This window comes from Lethenteron reissneri, chromosome 7 (genome assembly GCF_015708825.2).
Source record: "Lethenteron reissneri isolate LAM-NWPU_2019-01 chromosome 7, ASM1570882v1, whole genome shotgun sequence".
Lineage (NCBI taxonomy): Eukaryota > Metazoa > Chordata > Hyperoartia > Petromyzontiformes > Petromyzontidae > Lethenteron > Lethenteron reissneri.
Window position 1 is genome coordinate 12,767,051 of NC_083785.1, and position 18,139 is coordinate 12,785,189.

The window sequence follows — 18,139 nt, forward strand, 5'->3', positions numbered from 1 at the left end:
ACATAATTATTAGTGATTATAAGTTAACTATAAAAAAACACTTACATTTCCTGGGAGAAACTTGTGGCTCATTGGCAACGATTCTGCAACTCCTGGTATATAGACTCAACCTTTTTATTTTACCAGGTAAGCCCCACAGAGCTATATGGCTAGGATTGAAGCTTTCGTGACTGCAGGAATTACTATACTCATTGGTTCTTTCGGTAAAGTCACGTATGTAGAAATAAAATACAAATTCAATTAAAATAGATCACGACGTTTCGAACGCAACACAAGTGCTCGTCCTCGGGTGAAAATGTCGTAAACCACACAGCGAGGGAACACACAGAGGGACATCACACGGCACACAAAGAACGGCAAATTGCACAGAGTTTGCCGTTCTCGGTGTGCTCTCGGTGTGCTATGTGTGTGATGTCCCTCTGTGTGTTCCCTCGCTGTGTGGTTTACGCCACTTTCACCCGAGGACGAGCCCTTGTGTTGCGTTCAAAATGTCGTGATCTATTTTAATTTTGTTTATATTTTATTGTATTTCTACATACGTGACTTCACCGAAAGAATCAATGAGTATAGCTATGTGGCTCTTTTTTAGAAGTGACCTGTCCACAAGTGATAGCTCAACGAAGTGGCTTATCTGGACATTTATAGCAGCCAAATAATCAACATATATTTCTAAAATGTGGAGGGGGAAAACACCAGAAGGACCCGGAGAAAAATCAACGTGACCACGGGGAGAACATGCAAACCCCAAATATACAGGCGTCGGGGTTGGACTCGAACCCATGACCTCTTGTATACCAGGTGAGGTAGTTAACATCTCGCCAACGTGGCATTACTTAAGGCATTGGACTCAATACAGTACAGCTACTATAACATTTATATAAAGCTGTGTTAAATAAATGATTGTACAAAAAAACTCGCACCTAAGTTAATGTTAATGCTGTCACAAATCCGCAGTCGACAAACATTCTAAAGTCTTGTAGTTCACCAATACGGGTCACGAACTACAATTTGTGTGATTAAGTACATTTCGTTTTGTAACTGCTATGTTTGATCATTGCTGATGCGAGGTGCTGGGCACGCACACAACACGCAAATGGGCGGTGAAATTAGCGAGGAGCAGCACTTGCTGCAGATCGTCACGGTTTCGAGACGCGTAAGCTGCCGTGGCTAACACTACAGGTGCATTAACAAACTAACAAAATGCACCAACTCGCTTCGAAGTGAAGTTAAAAATCCAGTGACGTTATTCGCAACACACTCGGCCATGTGCGTGTCTGTGTCACGTTTCAAATTTGACTAATACGTAAAATTGCCGACGAATTCTTTAATTGGGTAAAACCACGGAGCGACATTGTCCCCTACAACTAGAAAATATCAGTCCAGTCTGTGAGACAACACATTTGTGATAGTCTTGCACTATACGAATGGGATGAACATCACACGTATTCAATTATTTTTGTTTATTGATTTTAACGGATCTAACACAAAATACGTTTTGTTTTACGTAGCGTCCTCCATGCAAACTGCATCTCAATTGCCGTGGGAGCACAGACAAGCTGCAAGGATAGCCAGGCCCTGAGCCCACGCCATCAATTGCCCCAGCTCTACGGCCCTCTACATTAAGATGTTTTCAACCAATTAATGAGAATTTTCAAATGTGTGGCAGCCCTCGCAACTGATGGCTTATTGGCGAAAGTGGCCTCCTGAAAAGGAGTGAAGAACACTGAATTAGCCGCAGGGGCGGTTTCTTCATTAGGGCGATTGGGCGACGCACCACCAATGTCATTGAACCACAGAGTCACGCTAGCCGTCACTGCAGCCTCTGGATATAGTCCAATCAGCGTCATGTCACGTTCTGTGGAGTACCGCCTCTTTTTGGGCGATTTCACTCCGGCTGAGAATCGCCCCGAGTGGCCCCATAGACTTACATTGAAAGATGTTTTTTTTCGAACGGGGGCGCTCCAATGCATTCTCTATGGCTTCCGGGAGGGCAAGCCCTAACGTGCTTACGTCATCATATGTGCTTACGTCATCATACGTGCTTACGTCATCATACGTAAGCACGTTTCATCCAACAATATAATTTATCGCCACATAGTGGAATCTTCTTCTTGGTTCTTTGACTCAAAGCGACATGAACATCTGGCCATCCCATCAGATATCCCACCCATTGAACCCCCGGAACATCATATTGAGACCAGCCCTCCGACATGGAAAGAGGTGGAAAACACAGTTCGAAGGGCAAGAACAGCATCAGCCCCGGGGCCAAATGGAGTCCCGTACAAAGTGTATAAGAACGCACCAGACGTTCTGAGGTTCCTCTGGAGGCTTATGAGAACAGCTTGGCAAAAGAAGATAATACCCAAAGTGTGGCGTAGGGCAGGCGGGGTCCTGATCCCTAAGGAGAAGGATGCAGTGAACATCAGCCAATTCCGCCCAATCTCCTTACTGAATGTCGAGGGTAAAATCTTCTTTAGGATCATTGCCCAGAGGATGGCCGAGTACCTGCAAAGGAATGCGTACGTCGATACATCTGTACAGAAGGCAGGAATATCAGGGTTCTCTGGCTGCTTGGAACATTCCAGCATGATCTGGCACCAGATCCAAATGGCCAAGGTGGAGAAAAGGGACCTCCATGTAGTCTTCCTCGACCTCGCCAATGCATTTGGCTCTGTGCCCCATGAACTCCTGTGGTCTGCCTTCAGATTTTTCCACATACCGGACACCATCACAACCCTGGTGAAGTCGTACTTTCAGGATCTGCAGTTCTGCTTCACCGCCTCAGAGTTCACCACCTCATGGCAATGCCTGAATGTAGGTATAATGGCGGGATGTACCATTTCTCCATTGGCATTCATAATGGCAATGGAGGTTATCATCAGATCCTCAAAATGGGTTGCTGGTGGACAGCGAGTCGACTCTGGTTTTCGCCTCCCTCCACTCAGAGCCTACATGGACGACATTACAACATTGACCACCACTGTCCCATGCACCAGGAGACTGCTCAGAAAACTCGAGGAGAACATCAGCTGGGCCCGTATGAAGATTAAACCATCCAAGTCACGCAGCATCTCGATTGTGAAGGGAGTACTCTGTGACCTGAAATTCTTCATCGGAGATGACCAAATCCCAACAGTGTCTGAGCAGCCGGTAAAAAGCCTTGGAAGGTGGTATGATGCAAGCCTGAAGGACAAAGACCAGGTGCAACAGCTGCGCAAAGACATCAGTAGTAGCCTACAGTCCATCAACAACACCCAGCTACCTGGAAAGTTAAAGGCCTGGTGTCTGCAGTTTGGTCTCCTACCCCGGGTGTTGTGGCCCCTAGCAGTGTATGAGGTTCCAATCTCAACAGTGGAGAAGATGGAAAGAGGAGCCACGAGCTACTTAAAGAAGTGGCTCGGAGTTCCACGATGCCTTACCACCATAGGCCTCTATGGAGATGGTGTCCTCAAGCTGCCCCTCACCAGTCTAACCGAGGAATTCAAGTGTGCAAAAACCAGGCTCCAGATGACACTGAATGAATCTCGAGACCCAGTGGTGAGCAACAACGCGCCGACCTTGGCAACTGGGCGCAAATGGAGGCCAGGAAAAGCAGTCCAGGAGGCAACAGCAGCCCTCAGACCAGCTGACATTGTGGGTCATGTTCAGCAAGGGAGAGGAGGCCTTGGGCTAACTAGCCGTGCTGCTTGGAGTAAGGCCACTGCACCAGAGCGGCGGAAGATGGTAGTGCAGGAAGTACGCCATCAGGAGGAGGCTGCAAGGTGGGCCAAGGCAGTCTCTCTTGCCAAACAAGGACAGTGGACTCGATGGGACAGTGTGGAGAAGAGGAAGATCAGCTGGAAGGATCTGTGGGCCATGGAAGCGAGGCGGTTGAGCTTTTCCATCAGAGCTACATATGACATCCTTCCAACACCAGTTAATCTTCACCAATGGTATGGTGAAGATCCGGACTGTGCCCTCTGTTCCATGCCAGCCAACCTCAGGCACATTCTCACAGGGTGTAACACAAGCCTCACCCAAGGACGCTACACTTGGCGTCACAACCAAGTCCTTAAAAACCTTGCGTCCGCCCTGGAGGACAAGCGAGCTGCCACCAACTCCCTACCACCCCCAGCAGCATCACACCCCTTACGGACGACCTTTGTCCGCGAAGGGGCTAAACCACCGAAGAGCGGCTCTACACCAATAGAGCGAGACCAGCTGCGCTTGGCCCGCGACTGGAAAATGCTAGCTGACATTGGCCGGCAACTTGTGTTTCCTCCGGAGATCGCAACCACCACCCTAAGACCTGACATGGTGCTCTGGTCCAGTTCGCTCAAGAAGGTCTTCATCATTGAGCTCACAGTACCCTGGGAGGACTCAGTAGATGAGGCTTATGAGCGAAAACATCTGCGCTATGCCGATCTAGCTGCCGAAGCACGGCATCATGGCTGGAACACAGAAGTCCGACCAGTGGAGGTGGGCTGCAGAGGTTTTGTGGCAACATCTACAACCAGACTGCTTAGAGACCTGGGAATTAAGGGCCAGAGCCAGCGTTCGGCAATCAGAGCTATATCGGAGGCGGCAGAAGGCAGCAGTCAGTGGCTCTGGATGAAGAGGAAAGACCCCAGCTGGGCCCCAAAGTGAGTGGGCCAGGAGGTATGCAGTCCACAATGCTTGACTCAGGGAGGAGGACGCCCCTGCCATGCATAGTCCCATGGGATGTTGGCTATCAACAACAAGGCAACTCCTATGACTAATTGGGAATGGGACGCAAGCGTAGGATTGATCACCCTGTCGCTGGCCGCCTTTGGAGAGGGTGTATAGTATGAAAGGCCGAAACACCCTAGGAACCAAAGGGTCACTACTGACGATGCGCTCCCCAAATTTCACCAGGCTCACTGTTCATGAACTCTTGGAAGTGCTTGCACAAAGGATAGTAACATCTCATCCTGTGTTCTTTGGAATCTGAATATCTGGACTTGTCCAGTGACTGCTGAGAAAGATCAGCTGACAACAGGGGAAAGTCCTTGTGGCGGCACGGAGAGACGGCTGACAGGAGGGAATAGACCCCACTGGGACAGTCATGGGTTAGCTTCCCATTTCTGTAGTTTCCCATGCTTCGCAGTATGTTGGAAACACCCGATTTAGCTACAGAAAGTCAACATACGAGAATACCCCTAGAGTCTGCGAGAGCGGGGGCGGAAGATGACTCATCGACTGACAACATGGTAACGACTGGACCGGAAACGACTACGAGTAATGAGAGCACAGCACAAGAGAACACCACAGCAACTGTCACAAGTTCCGCTGCAACAGCAGGCCACAAACAGATGCAGGTATGTGTCTGTGGTTGGAGGAAAGTTACATCACACCATGGGTTGAGGATCCACCAGGGGAAGAAGGGGTGTTTGGGTAAAGAGAGACAGAGGCCTCGCATTGATTACTTTCTGCGAAAGCGATCAAATCAGTCGAATGAAGCACAGCAACTGGACGCAAACCATAGTTTGCAGTGCATCAGTACCACTGTCATGGAGGACGTAAACTCAAGCACCGAAGTAACAACTGAGGTGGAACCAACAACAGGAGTGGAACTCACCCAGCCTCCGAGACCTGCAATCGAGAGGAGACTACCAGGGCACAGACCGTATGTGAAGTGGCCTGGCGCCAGTGACAAGAAGTTGTGGGAAACAGTGAATACTGACCTTACCTTGACCCTCGAGAAACTTCGAGGCACAGTGGAGAAGAAGTTGGAGAGGATGGGAGACATCATCTATGAGTACGGGGCAGAAAGCTTTGGAGTGCAAGAGGCAAAAGGCGGGAGAAAGGTCCCAACCCCACCAGTGTCCAGGAGGCAACAAGAAATCAAGCGCCTCGTTCAAGAAAGGAGACAGCTTAAGAAACAGTGGAAGAAAGCCTCGGAAGTGGAAAAGGAGGGCATAGAGGCACTTCAGGCTGACATCAAAACCCGGTTGGCATCCCTCCGTAGAGCAGAGAACCTACGGAAGCGCAGAAGGAAGAAAGAACAAACTAGAACTCGATTCTATAAAGATCCCTTCAAGTTCCTTAAAAGTCTCTTCACGAAGGAAAAAAGTGGAGTTCTAAAAACAACAAAGAAAGACCTAGAAGAGCACCTGAGAACAACAAACTTTGACTCAAAGCGACATGAACATCTGGCCATCCCATCAGATATCCCACCCATTGAACCCCCGGAACATCATATTGAGACCAGCCCTCCGACATGGAAAGAGGTGGAAAACACAGTTCGAAGGGCAAGAACAGCATCAGCCCCGGGGCCAAATGGAGTCCCGTACAAAGTGTATAAGAACGCACCAGACGTTCTGAGGTTCCTCTGGAGGCTTATGAGAACAGCTTGGCAAAAGAAGATAATACCCAAAGTGTGGCGTAGGGCAGGCGGGGTCCTGATCCCTAAGGAGAAGGATGCAGTGAACATCAGCCAATTCCGCCCAATCTCCTTACTGAATGTCGAGGGTAAAATCTTCTTTAGGATCATTGCCCAGAGGATGGCCGAGTACCTGCAAAGGAATGCGTACGTCGATACATCTGTACAGAAGGCAGGAATATCAGGGTTCTCTGGCTGCTTGGAACATTCCAGCATGATCTGGCACCAGATCCAAATGGCCAAGGTGGAGAAAAGGGACCTCCATGTAGTCTTCCTCGACCTCGCCAATGCATTTGGCTCTGTGCCCCATGAACTCCTGTGGTCTGCCTTCAGATTTTTCCACATACCGGACACCATCACAACCCTGGTGAAGTCGTACTTTCAGGATCTGCAGTTCTGCTTCACCGCCTCAGAGTTCACCACCTCATGGCAATGCCTGAATGTAGGTATAATGGCGGGATGTACCATTTCTCCATTGGCATTCATAATGGCAATGGAGGTTATCATCAGATCCTCAAAATGGGTTGCTGGTGGACAGCGAGTCGACTCTGGTTTTTGCCTCCCTCCACTCAGAGCCTACATGGACGACATTACAACATTGACCACCACTGTCCCATGCACCAGGAGACTGCTCAGAAAACTCGAGGAGAACATCAGCTGGGCCCGTATGAAGATTAAACCATCCAAGTCACGCAGCATCTCGATTGTGAAGGGAGTACTCTGTGACCTGAAATTCTTCATCGGAGATGACCAAATCCCAACAGTGTCTGAGCAGCCGGTAAAAAGCCTTGGAAGGTGGTATGATGCAAGCCTGAAGGACAAAGACCAGGTGCAACAGCTGCGCAAAGACATCAGTAGTAGCCTACAGTCCATCAACAACACCCAGCTACCTGGAAAGTTAAAGGCCTGGTGTCTGCAGTTTGGTCTCCTACCCCGGGTGTTGTGGCCCCTAGCAGTGTATGAGGTTCCAATCTCAACAGTGGAGAAGATGGAAAGAGGAGCCACGAGCTACTTAAAGAAGTGGCTCGGAGTTCCACGATGCCTTACCACCATAGGCCTCTATGGAGATGGTGTCCTCAAGCTGCCCCTCACCAGTCTAACCGAGGAATTCAAGTGTGCAAAAACCAGGCTCCAGATGACACTGAATGAATCTCGAGACCCAGTGGTGAGCAACAACGCGCCGACCTTGGCAACTGGGCGCAAATGGAGGCCAGGAAAAGCAGTCCAGGAGGCAACAGCAGCCCTCAGACCAGCTGACATTGTGGGTCATGTTCAGCAAGGGAGAGGAGGCCTTGGGCTAACTAGCCGTGCTGCTTGGAGTAAGGCCACTGCACCAGAGCGGCGGAAGATGGTAGTGCAGGAAGTACGCCATCAGGAGGAGGCTGCAAGGTGGGCCAAGGCAGTCTCTCTTGCCAAACAAGGACAGTGGACTCGATGGGACAGTGTGGAGAAGAGGAAGATCAGCTGGAAGGATCTGTGGGCCATGGAAGCGAGGCGGTTGAGCTTTTCCATCAGAGCAACATATGACATCCTTCCAACACCAGTTAATCTTCACCAATGGTATGGTGAAGATCCGGACTGTGCCCTCTGTTCCATGCCAGCCAACCTCAGGCACATTCTCACAGGGTGTAAAACAAGCCTCACCCAAGGACGCTACACTTGGCGTCACAACCAAGTCCTTAAAAACCTTGCGTCCGCCCTGGAGGACAAGCGAGCTGCCACCAACTCCCTACCACCCCCAGCAGCATCACACCCCTTACGGACGACCTTTGTCCGCGAAGGGGCTAAACCACCGAAGAGCGGCTCTACACCAATAGAGCGAGACCAGCTGCGCTTGGCCCGCGACTGGAAAATGCTAGCTGACATTGGCCGGCAACTTGTGTTTCCTCCGGAGATCGCAACCACCACCCTAAGACCTGACATGGTGCTCTGGTCCAGTTCGCTCAAGAAGGTCTTCATCATTGAGCTCACAGTACCCTGGGAGGACTCAGTAGATGAGGCTTATGAGCAAAAACATCTGCGCTATGCCGATCTAGCTGCCGAAGCACGGCATCATGGCTGGAACACAGAAGTCCGACCAGTGGAGGTGGGCTGCAGAGGTTTTGTGGCAACATCTACAACCAGACTGCTTAGAGACCTGGGAATTAAGGGCCAGAGCCAGCGTTCGGCAATCAGAGCTGTATCGGAGGCGGCAGAAGGCAGCAGTCAGTGGCTCTGGATGAAGAGGAAAGACCCCAGCTGGGCCCCAAAGTGAGTGGGCCAGGAGGTATGCAGTCCACAATGCTTGACTCAGGGAGGAGGACGCCCCTGCCATGCATAGTCCCATGGGATGTTGGCTATCAACAACAAGGCAACTCCTATGACTAATTGGGAATGGGACGCAAGCGTAGGATTGATCACCCTGTCGCTGGCCGCCTTTGGAGAGGGTGTATAGTATGAAAGGCCGAAACACCACTACTGACGATGCGCTCCCCAAATTTCACCAGGCTCACTGTTCATGAACTCTTGGAAGTGCTTGCACAAAGGATAGTAACATCTCATCCTGTGTTCTTTGGAATCGGTAAAGTCACGTAGAAGGGAAGTAATAAAATAATAAAAATAAAACATAATAAAATTATTCTCACGACGTTTCGGCCACAACGCAAGTTATTCTCACGACGTTTCGGCCACAACGTTCCACTCACTGGCATGGTGCAGTGTGCAGAGTAATGTATGGTGTCGTAATTGTATAGTAAATATATAGCTGTGTGATACACATTAGGGTGGGTAGAATAATACATAGTGTTATATTAAAATGGATAAGGCAGCAACTGCAGCAGCAGCAGCAACTGCAGCAGCAGCAGAAACTGCAGCAGCAGCAGCAACTGCAGCTCCCTTTGATGCTGTTAATCCTGCATAATGCACATGCATTGGCAGTACTAATCACATTCCTGCATTTCCCATAAATATGCTAAATTCCTCTTGATATGCAAATTCCTTTGTCAAGGTGCCCAGCTTATATATATGCTCCAAGCTCGTGTGCTGTTTCACTCAGACTCTGTCGCCTCGACGGACCTGGTTTTCACCTGAGGACGGCTGCTTGCGTTGTGGCCGAAACGTCGTGAGAATAATTTTATTATGTTTTATTTTTATTATTTTATTACTTCCCTTCTACGTGACTTTACCGAAAGAACCAAGAAGATGAATCCCTGCAGTCACGAAAGTTTTAAATCAAAATCTAGTGGAATCTTTAATAAAATAAACTTGAGTGGTTTGTTTTAATAGTGAGTATAGAAACAAACAAGATGTATTGTAAGAGTCACTTTATTTTTCATTAATATTAAAGAAGTGAAGTTGCCTTTACATGCTTAAGCTGTTAATTTATCCATTGCATGGGTGGACCTTATCCTTATCAATCATCCAGACATTTGCCCCCCCTGAGAGATTTTGCAGGAGCCGCCACTGATTAGCCGTGACCTTCCAAGCAGAAAAATTGTTCGGCGACCGGCAACGCCACGTTCCATATGCTGTGGCTGGCGTTACATGCTGACTCCAGTCTACTCGGAAGGTATTCGGCAATAAACTAAGGCTTGCTTACAAGATGTGTAAAAGTGACCAAGAACAAACAAGGTTGAAATATCCAACGACACGTTGTATCTACGTCATATTTCGCATGCATTGTCTTTCAACTTACTGAAATCAATATCAATTGGCATGTTTTGGTCACGTGACACGTTGATATATTTGGCCGTGTTGGGTGGAGGAGGGTGTACGACAATAATGATGGCATTATGCTCGCGCGATCGGACCCAACAACCAATTAAGAATCATAATCCATGATACAGGTTTTTTTTGGGGGTTAGATCTTGTAAATATATAAATTTGTCGCAAAACCTGCCACCACTCGACACAGCCAACTAGTAAGGTTTGTCACGTAAACAGAACATGCCAATTCGTCACTAGTACAGCACACCGGTGTGTTGGAGAGCCAAACCACAACATTTACAATCTGAGTACGACGTTTCAACAGGAACTACAACTAGCTTCATCAGGCGACAGACAGATTTCTGGAGAAGTTCACCTGTTTCGTTCCTTAAATAGAGGCGTAGATGTGATGACAACTCTTGTGCGAAGTTGGGGGGGGGTTATTTAATGCATATTTATATGGTAATCGACGTACATTATGCGTAATTGGCAGAATAAAATCAATTTCATAAATTTCAACGAAATAATTTATAAATGCGGAAAGCAATACTCACTCTGTACTGGAGTTTTCCCCTTCATTCTGAGTCAGGATTGGTGACATTTTAGGATCTGTATGAACAAAAACAAATACAATATCCCCGTATCACCGAAACAGACTGAAGGAGCAAGTGCTGTGAGCGAGTAGCACCTATGAAGGCCGGAACGCCACGCGAGGGGTGGTATGTGGTCAGCACCACGCCCAGTCGCCTTTGTCTCCCTAGTGGCGATGTTTTAACACACCGCACAAGGTACTCATTTGAGGCCGAGTCGACCTGAGGGAGGGCCAGGACCGGATCAGATAATCGTCAGCGGTGTTGGTCGTGAGCGGGAATCGAACTCGGGTCGCTGGGTTCATAGCAGGTGAGACGGGGATTGCCTGTCGGGTTTCTGAAATATGACCGACACCGAGACTTGCATCGCAACTGCTCGAGTCAATTGTGGAAACAAAGCACTTGACGAGGACATTTGAAGTTTCGCTTCACGCCACAAACAACTGCAAGCTACAAGAGGAAATAAATCCTTTGAACTTTTAATTCCACCTGTGGAATGTCAAACATGTCAGCATTAATATTATATGTAATTCGATAGAATATATGGGTATATATACAGCAGTGGCGGCTGGTGATATTTATTTTTGGGGGGGCGCATTTTTTTTATTTTATTGAGGGGGGCAAATAAATATAAAGCAGTACCAAAAACCATTTTGACTACTTGAATATAAATTTTGATGATCTTTATTTACAAAAGAAGTACCAAAAAGCATGTTTCCTACTTGAACATAAATGTTTCTCTTTTATATACATTTCAGACCAAAGTACCAAAAAGCATGTTTCCTACTTGAACATAAATGTTTGTCTTTTATATACATTTCAGACCAAAGTACCAAAAAGCATGTTTCCTACTTGAACATAAAAACGTTAGTTTCATGCTATTATCAATATGGCTGCGGCTACTTTCATGACGTTTGCATTTGTCAGAGAGATGTTTGAGGTCTCTTACCCCCGTCGTTGTCCACAAAACTTCAGTGCCGACACTTTGAAATAAAAGACAGGGTAAACAAAAAAGAGAATTGCTAACATCACATCCAGCCAGCCACCTCCGTTTCTCATAACAAGCGCGGGTGAAGCTTCGTGTGTAGCTTCGTCCTCTGTCACTGGCCTGCTGCTGGATTTGTAAATCGGGTTGGTCCTGTCCGAGATCCTTTATCTTTTTTATTTCTTCCAGCGAAAGCCTTGTGAAAGGGTTTTTTTGTAAATAAATTAGAGAATTTGGATGAACTGCTGCCATTGTTTACACAAAAAATTTGATCAGCCTAGCAAGTGTCAAAGTGGTGTCGCCTGCGCACTCGCAGTAGTGGCCCAGAGCGTAAATTTGAATGACAGGTGACGAGAACCAATCAGATTGGATAAAATAACATGTATCCAATTCTGATTGGCCAGGGACGCAACGACTTGCGCCCCGAGGAGAATCTTTAAGAAACCAATTAGAGACCAGCTTCAGGTCACATGCTGTCCGAAAATTTAAAGTCTCACATAGACATCCATTTGTCCGGTGCCCCGCATGAAACACATTGAAAAACATAGAAAATAGTTGACCGATTAAAGCCAGTTTTTATTAAATGCTGATGCTTTTCTTACTACCAGCCGGCACATCGTATGAAAAAAATATTTTATTTATGTATTTTTATATAAATTTTGTATATGTATATTTCTTGAATATTGATGGGGGCGGCGCCCCTGCGCCCTCTTTTGACGAGCCGCCACTGATATACAGTCCTTCTGTTGGTCTATATTGTGGTATATATGTGTATACGCTAATTTACATAGATGCCGTGTTATAAGTATTAATTAAGTAAATTGCAATTTTAAGCAAATTATAAAAATGGCAAAATCATGACAGATGAAAGATGTATAAGCATGAAAAGTTTATATGGTCAAGTTCACAGCTCAATATAAAACGGATTTTTTTCAAATGAAAATTTAGTTTTGAGTGGTGTTGTGGGGAGCGGTGGTGCAGTGGTAGCTACTCGATAATTACCAGCAAAAACGTCACAATACTCAAAAGTAACTAATTGGGATGTTTTGTTTACGTGGAAAACCTTTCAAGTTTGACTGTGGGGTGGTGGCCGGTTAACGACACGTTGATACTTACCCGATCTAACCCAAAAACCTTTATTATGAGCGATACAACTCGGCAACCTAATTTCAATTCCCGGCCATGAATGACACCATTGCCAAGTGATATCAGAGCCGGTCTGGGTGTACCCATCCCCGTCATAACCAACTCGTGATGACAAATGTAGTGAAGTATGGTCAAACAAGCACCCTGTAACTGTCACGTGATGGAAAAGCCGGCAATTACATAACCGTGATTTTGTGTACCGCGTATGTGATGAATGCACTTTCCTTACATGAGTTTAGCACTTTTTATATTGTATTCTCACGACAGTTTTAAATATTGTGTATATATATTTACTATTAACATGTAGCACTTGTGTTCAGTTATACATTTCTCCCTCCCCCTCTCCCAAAAACAAACGTTACAATTACGTAGTATTTATTTTGTGAACAATTCGATAAATAATGCATAATGTTCATCGACACATCGTACCAAAAAAAAGTCCACGTAGTTGGCATGCCAATTATTATATTAATTTTACACAAAGCCCCCCCCCCTTCTCCTCCTCCTAAGCCCCTCAATACAAAATAAAGTGAGCTGTCACTCCGGTTTTTTGCCACGTACCTGATTGTAAGACGACTGACCAGCTGGCGATCACGCGTTCTATTGGGCAAGCAACCCGGACTCCTAGGGTCTTTATAGAGACACCACCCCTATGACACACACACACACACCCACCAACTCACAAAACCACATAATTCACGCGAACTGACCACTTCACGGATCCATCTCGTGACGCTCTTAAAACATTCCAACCCAACCCCCCCCCCCCCCCAGTAGAGACACTCCCTCCGGTTCACGAGGCAAGCAATGGTCCCCATTGGTCTTTGAGTGGGAGGTGTGTGAGCAGCGTGAAGCATCTTGGCAGCCACTGAGCTCGTCCGAGTGGAGGTTTGTCCAGTCGTGACGTTCCAATGCAGTGCCGTAATATGAAAGGAATTTCCTTGTGTGCTTCAGGTCATGTGCGTCACTGCATCATAGGCTATGCCTTTTTTGTGTCAGTCCACTGCTGAATGAACGCAACCCCGCGTCGTACGGGCCGCGGTGGGGGTTATTTTGACCATACTTTACCACGCTGGCCCAGTGTGGATTGCTCAGGGCGAGAAGCATAGATGTTGGGGGATAGTACTGGACAACGATGGATCCCCTTCACCCACACCCCTGCACTGCCCACAGCTGCCGAATGGGCATGTAACCCCGAAGTCTATGGATATCGGTAATGCACGGTGGTCGTCCATGTAGGTAACGATCCAGGCTCAAAGCTGCTTATCTTCCGAGAATTGACGGGCTTAGGTTGCGTCAGAGGTGATTTGGTCAGAGGCTATATACAGTATAACAGTAACATATTCTCGTAGAATCTCAAAGCAATGAGTTATAAAATAACTAACCGAAATAAAATTAGTTAAACTATTATCAGGAAATAGTTAATCAATTAGGTTTTTCAGGATACTATCAAATGAAAATCGGTTCATCCTTAACCATATATTTTAAACACCAACCCACATTACAGTCCTCTATATATGACACATTAATCGCAAACATGTGCAGCTTTTTGTCAACTCACTGCTGGATTAATACAAGGTGCCCATGTGCGATGTTTGCGGTGCGTGGGGTTGATTGCTGGGGTTCACTGTGGGTTTCGTGAAGGCGCTGGGCCCCAGGAGGACGAGGTTCACGTTTGAGTACTGAGCCATGCTGGCCGAGAACGGAACTGAGGAACCGTGTGGTATAATCAGGTTCAAGTCACAAAGCAGTTAAACGATCAGACGGAGCCAAAAAACAAACTTCTTCTTAACCGTTGGCCACATCCTGTTAACTTCAGTGACGCACACTACTGGTGTCACTGCGCTGTTTAAAATTTACATGTCTAGGGAATTGCTGTGATTCATTTCCTCTTTATCGAAGTTAAAATTAAGTGGTGGGCACACCAGGGCACGTCCTTAGCATGTATCTCTCATACTGTAGCAGTGTTAGCTTTTTGGATGACCGTATTCTCCGAATAAGGTATATGCATGCCCCCTGTTTTCCTGTATTTCAAAGTAAAGGTTTGTCTTCTGTGTAATAATCTGGTAGGTGCTTGTGTGTGCCCAGATCTGTATAACGTTTATACACACCGGGCACAGGTTATGAGTGCGTCTTATAATCCTGATAAAACGGTATATATATTTTTTTTTATCTGCTTTCGACTCAATGTTTCTCTATCATCTGAGATGCATGGGTTAATCATAGCGCTCTACACGTACCACTGTGTCCACTACCCACATCTGCGACCAATTATTGAGGATTACATAACCGGTATAGTTCTAAGACACTAAAATGCACTACAGTACTCGTGTTTGTAATACAATGGCTGTATTATCACTTGACTTAAAGCTTTCGTGGAGGCAGGAATTCATGTTCTTTGGGTCTTTCGGTAAAGCCACGTAGATAGAAAAAATTATAAAAATATATCACGACGTTTCGATCGCAACACAAGCAACTGAGTCCCGTGAGGTATGGTCAAACTCGGAGCCTTCATTCGCGGAATGTTATACATCAGTGAACTCATACATAATACAATTAACTTATTTTATTTAGTGTGATGTATATACGAGAAACGGATCACACATCCACGGAAAACATTGGATTCCTTCATCTACCAGTGGACAGAACATGGCTGACGACTAAATGAGGAAGTACATCAGGCCAAATACGTTGGGAACATTACACATTGTAAAAGACAATGCTTTAATCACAACCATTATTTGAGGGCAGTCAACAAAAGAGTATTTGCACCTGTGCCTTGAGGGCAGTCAACAAAAGAGTATTTGCACCCGTGGAAGGGGAATGCCAAACTAGAATAAAGATCATTAAACGTGAGCGTTGGGATTACACGGATTGTCGGTAACGCAATGCTGGTCTATACACACGTAACACGAATGTACATAAACACTTTTAGTTGCTAAAAAACCGTGTCACTGCTCCAGAAATGCAAGACAATTTGGACGTATCGCGTCTGAGGTTGATTTTTAAAAAAAACTCACCAATTTATTCGTCAATGAGTCCATAAGGCGGAGTTTGACTTCTATATTTGGGGGGGTTCGCTTTGTCTGCCACATTAGGAATCTCGGGTGCATATAATTATTATTATTTTAAAATCCAAATTGGAAATTACTGAAAATAAGTTAATAAATGTGCCCAGATTAACATGTCGGCATTCGCGATCAATATTGTCCATAGAGGTTTTTTGCCTTAGATATTGCATAAATATAAATGTGTCGTTAAACCCGCCACCACCCGACACAGCCAATTAAGCGTCCAATAACTCTGCGTTATTGACTTGAACGGTGTGTTAAGTTTGTTTCGTTAATTGTACTTGTGCCCCACTGCCGACGTAGCGCTGTCACCGATTTATTGAAAGTTTGGAGATTAAATCTCCAACTTCATCAATCTCCAACTTCAGCTCGGAGAGCTTACGACACGACTGGAGCCTTGGATATTGTGCGGATGTGCGCGCACCACCGTCAGACGGATGTCACGCCGCATTGGGGAGAAAGTGCTTAAAAATCTATCGTTCTGTACTCCGCCTTTCAAACCCGCACTGACCGGTTTGGTGAAGTTATGGTCAAGTAGGCTATTTTGAGGTCCTCATCCAGCAGTTGATTCCACAATAAAAAAACGGGTTGTAACATGTACACGCAGCGTACAAATGCCACAGCATCTGGAGACGGGGCGTACAGGTAAGGAGGCGTCAACGTTGTATTGTTATAAACTTAAATAGTGAGTCACGAGGAAAAGAGGAAGGTCAGCAGATGACCATTGCAATGTCGTAGGGCAGTAATGGTATCGTTACGACAGCCAAGAACATACTCTTTGGTTCTTTCGGTAAAGTCACGTAGGTATAAAATCAAATAAATCACGACGTTTCGGGCGCAACACTAGCTTGTGTTGCGCCCGAAACGTCGTGATTTATTTTCTTCCTGCAGTCACGAAAGCTTCAAATCAAGCCAAGGACACATTTAATGTCAGGACCTCAGTATATTTAGTAATGTGCTATGAGGAAGGGTCGTTTCCTAAAGCTGCCGAATACATTTTTCCATTGAAGTCAGTGTTATTGACGACTGTGAGTTTTTGTCGTTTGTGTTTGTGCACCACTGCCAACGAACCAGCATCACCAAATCATGTTTCGTAACAACAATAGATTGTAAAACCATCGCCCGCCCTCTATTGGGTCAGCGTTATGACCCTCAGTTAACTCCGCAATCCGGGCCGACACATGGATGTCATTACTACAACATAACAAACTTACCGTGCAGCAGTTGGGTCTGGATCTCCTAAGTAACTGTTTTGAAGAGCTGTAAATGATCTATATGTGCACGTGCAGTGGAGGCCTTTTGTCAACCCACTGTTGTATGGAGCGCTTCTCCACCTCCGTGCGGGTCTTGTGGAGTTATTTGACCTCCAACACGCTGGCCATTGCGGGATAGTGAAGGCTGAGAGAATGGACGTTGGAACATAGTACAGTACTGTACAACAAACAGATTCCTGCGGAGGGAGCTGGTAGGAACGTTGGGTTGCTCGGTCAATGGCCAGGGTCAACGGCGGCGTGGTGTATTTTGCAAATATGCCCGACTGTGAGGGTGAGCACAAGCCGGCGTGAGTAGGTTAAACATTGAGTTTTATAAGGGCACCACGGGGTGACCAGCCCCTCCCCAACCAGCCCCACCCCTCCCCTCCCAGCCCCACCCCACCCAGCCCCTCCCCACCCAGCCCCTCCCCACCCAGCCCCTCCCCATCCAGCCCCTCCCTGCACGACGGACACAATAATCCCCTGTGGGCTGGTGTAACCAGGTTCCTACCAGTAAAAACATTCTCCGTTGCCCTTTGCTGCGAATGCAGTCCTGCAGCAACTGAAGACGGCAGTTTATTTATTTATTTACAAACACTGTCCACGCTCAGCCCTAGGGCTTAACTTCCAGATAATTCGGTAATATGCAACTGTAAATTGTTGAAACAATCTGTTCAGCCTTGTGTAATGAAGGTAATGCAAATCCTACCCAATGAATAACCAAAGGGAATGGCGATAAGTTTTGCTATTAAACTAGTGTGTTGTAGGACGTTAACTTTGGATTGAAAGGTCTGCTAGAGTGTGAGCTTTGATGTCGATCATCTCTAATGCCAGAAACATTTGTTGTCTTGTACTATGCAGTAATGAAAATGGCTGCAACGCCAAAATAAAGTTAAGAAAACTCCTGTTATCCGCGATTCTGTACTGGAATCCGCGACTCAAGTTTTCCGCGGGGGGCTGTAGGGTCCACAGAAACTGTCATTATCCACGGATTTTTTCCATTCCTGTATTTTGGAACGGTTTCCAAA

At 46.5% G+C, this 18,139-nt stretch overlaps 1 protein-coding gene across 2 annotated transcripts in view; it reads right to left on the reverse strand.

The window, feature by feature from the left end:
• LOC133358165 (uridine phosphorylase 1-like) overlaps positions 1–18,139 on the reverse strand; it is a 34,259-nt gene that overhangs the window by 13,688 nt on the left and 2,432 nt on the right. The window contains exons 1-3 of one of the 2 annotated variants that reach the window (XM_061576386.1): positions 13,349–13,402; positions 11,606–11,639; positions 10,621–10,675 (exon numbers count right to left, since the gene is read on the reverse strand). In XM_061576386.1, coding sequence (XP_061432370.1) covers positions 10,621–10,667 — 47 coding nt within the window. In that variant the 5' untranslated portion in view covers positions 10,668–10,675; positions 11,606–11,639; positions 13,349–13,402. Of the gene's footprint in view, positions 1–10,620; positions 10,676–11,605; positions 11,640–13,348; positions 13,438–18,139 lie in introns of those variants that run through there. The other variant, XM_061576384.1, reaches the window with a different exon arrangement.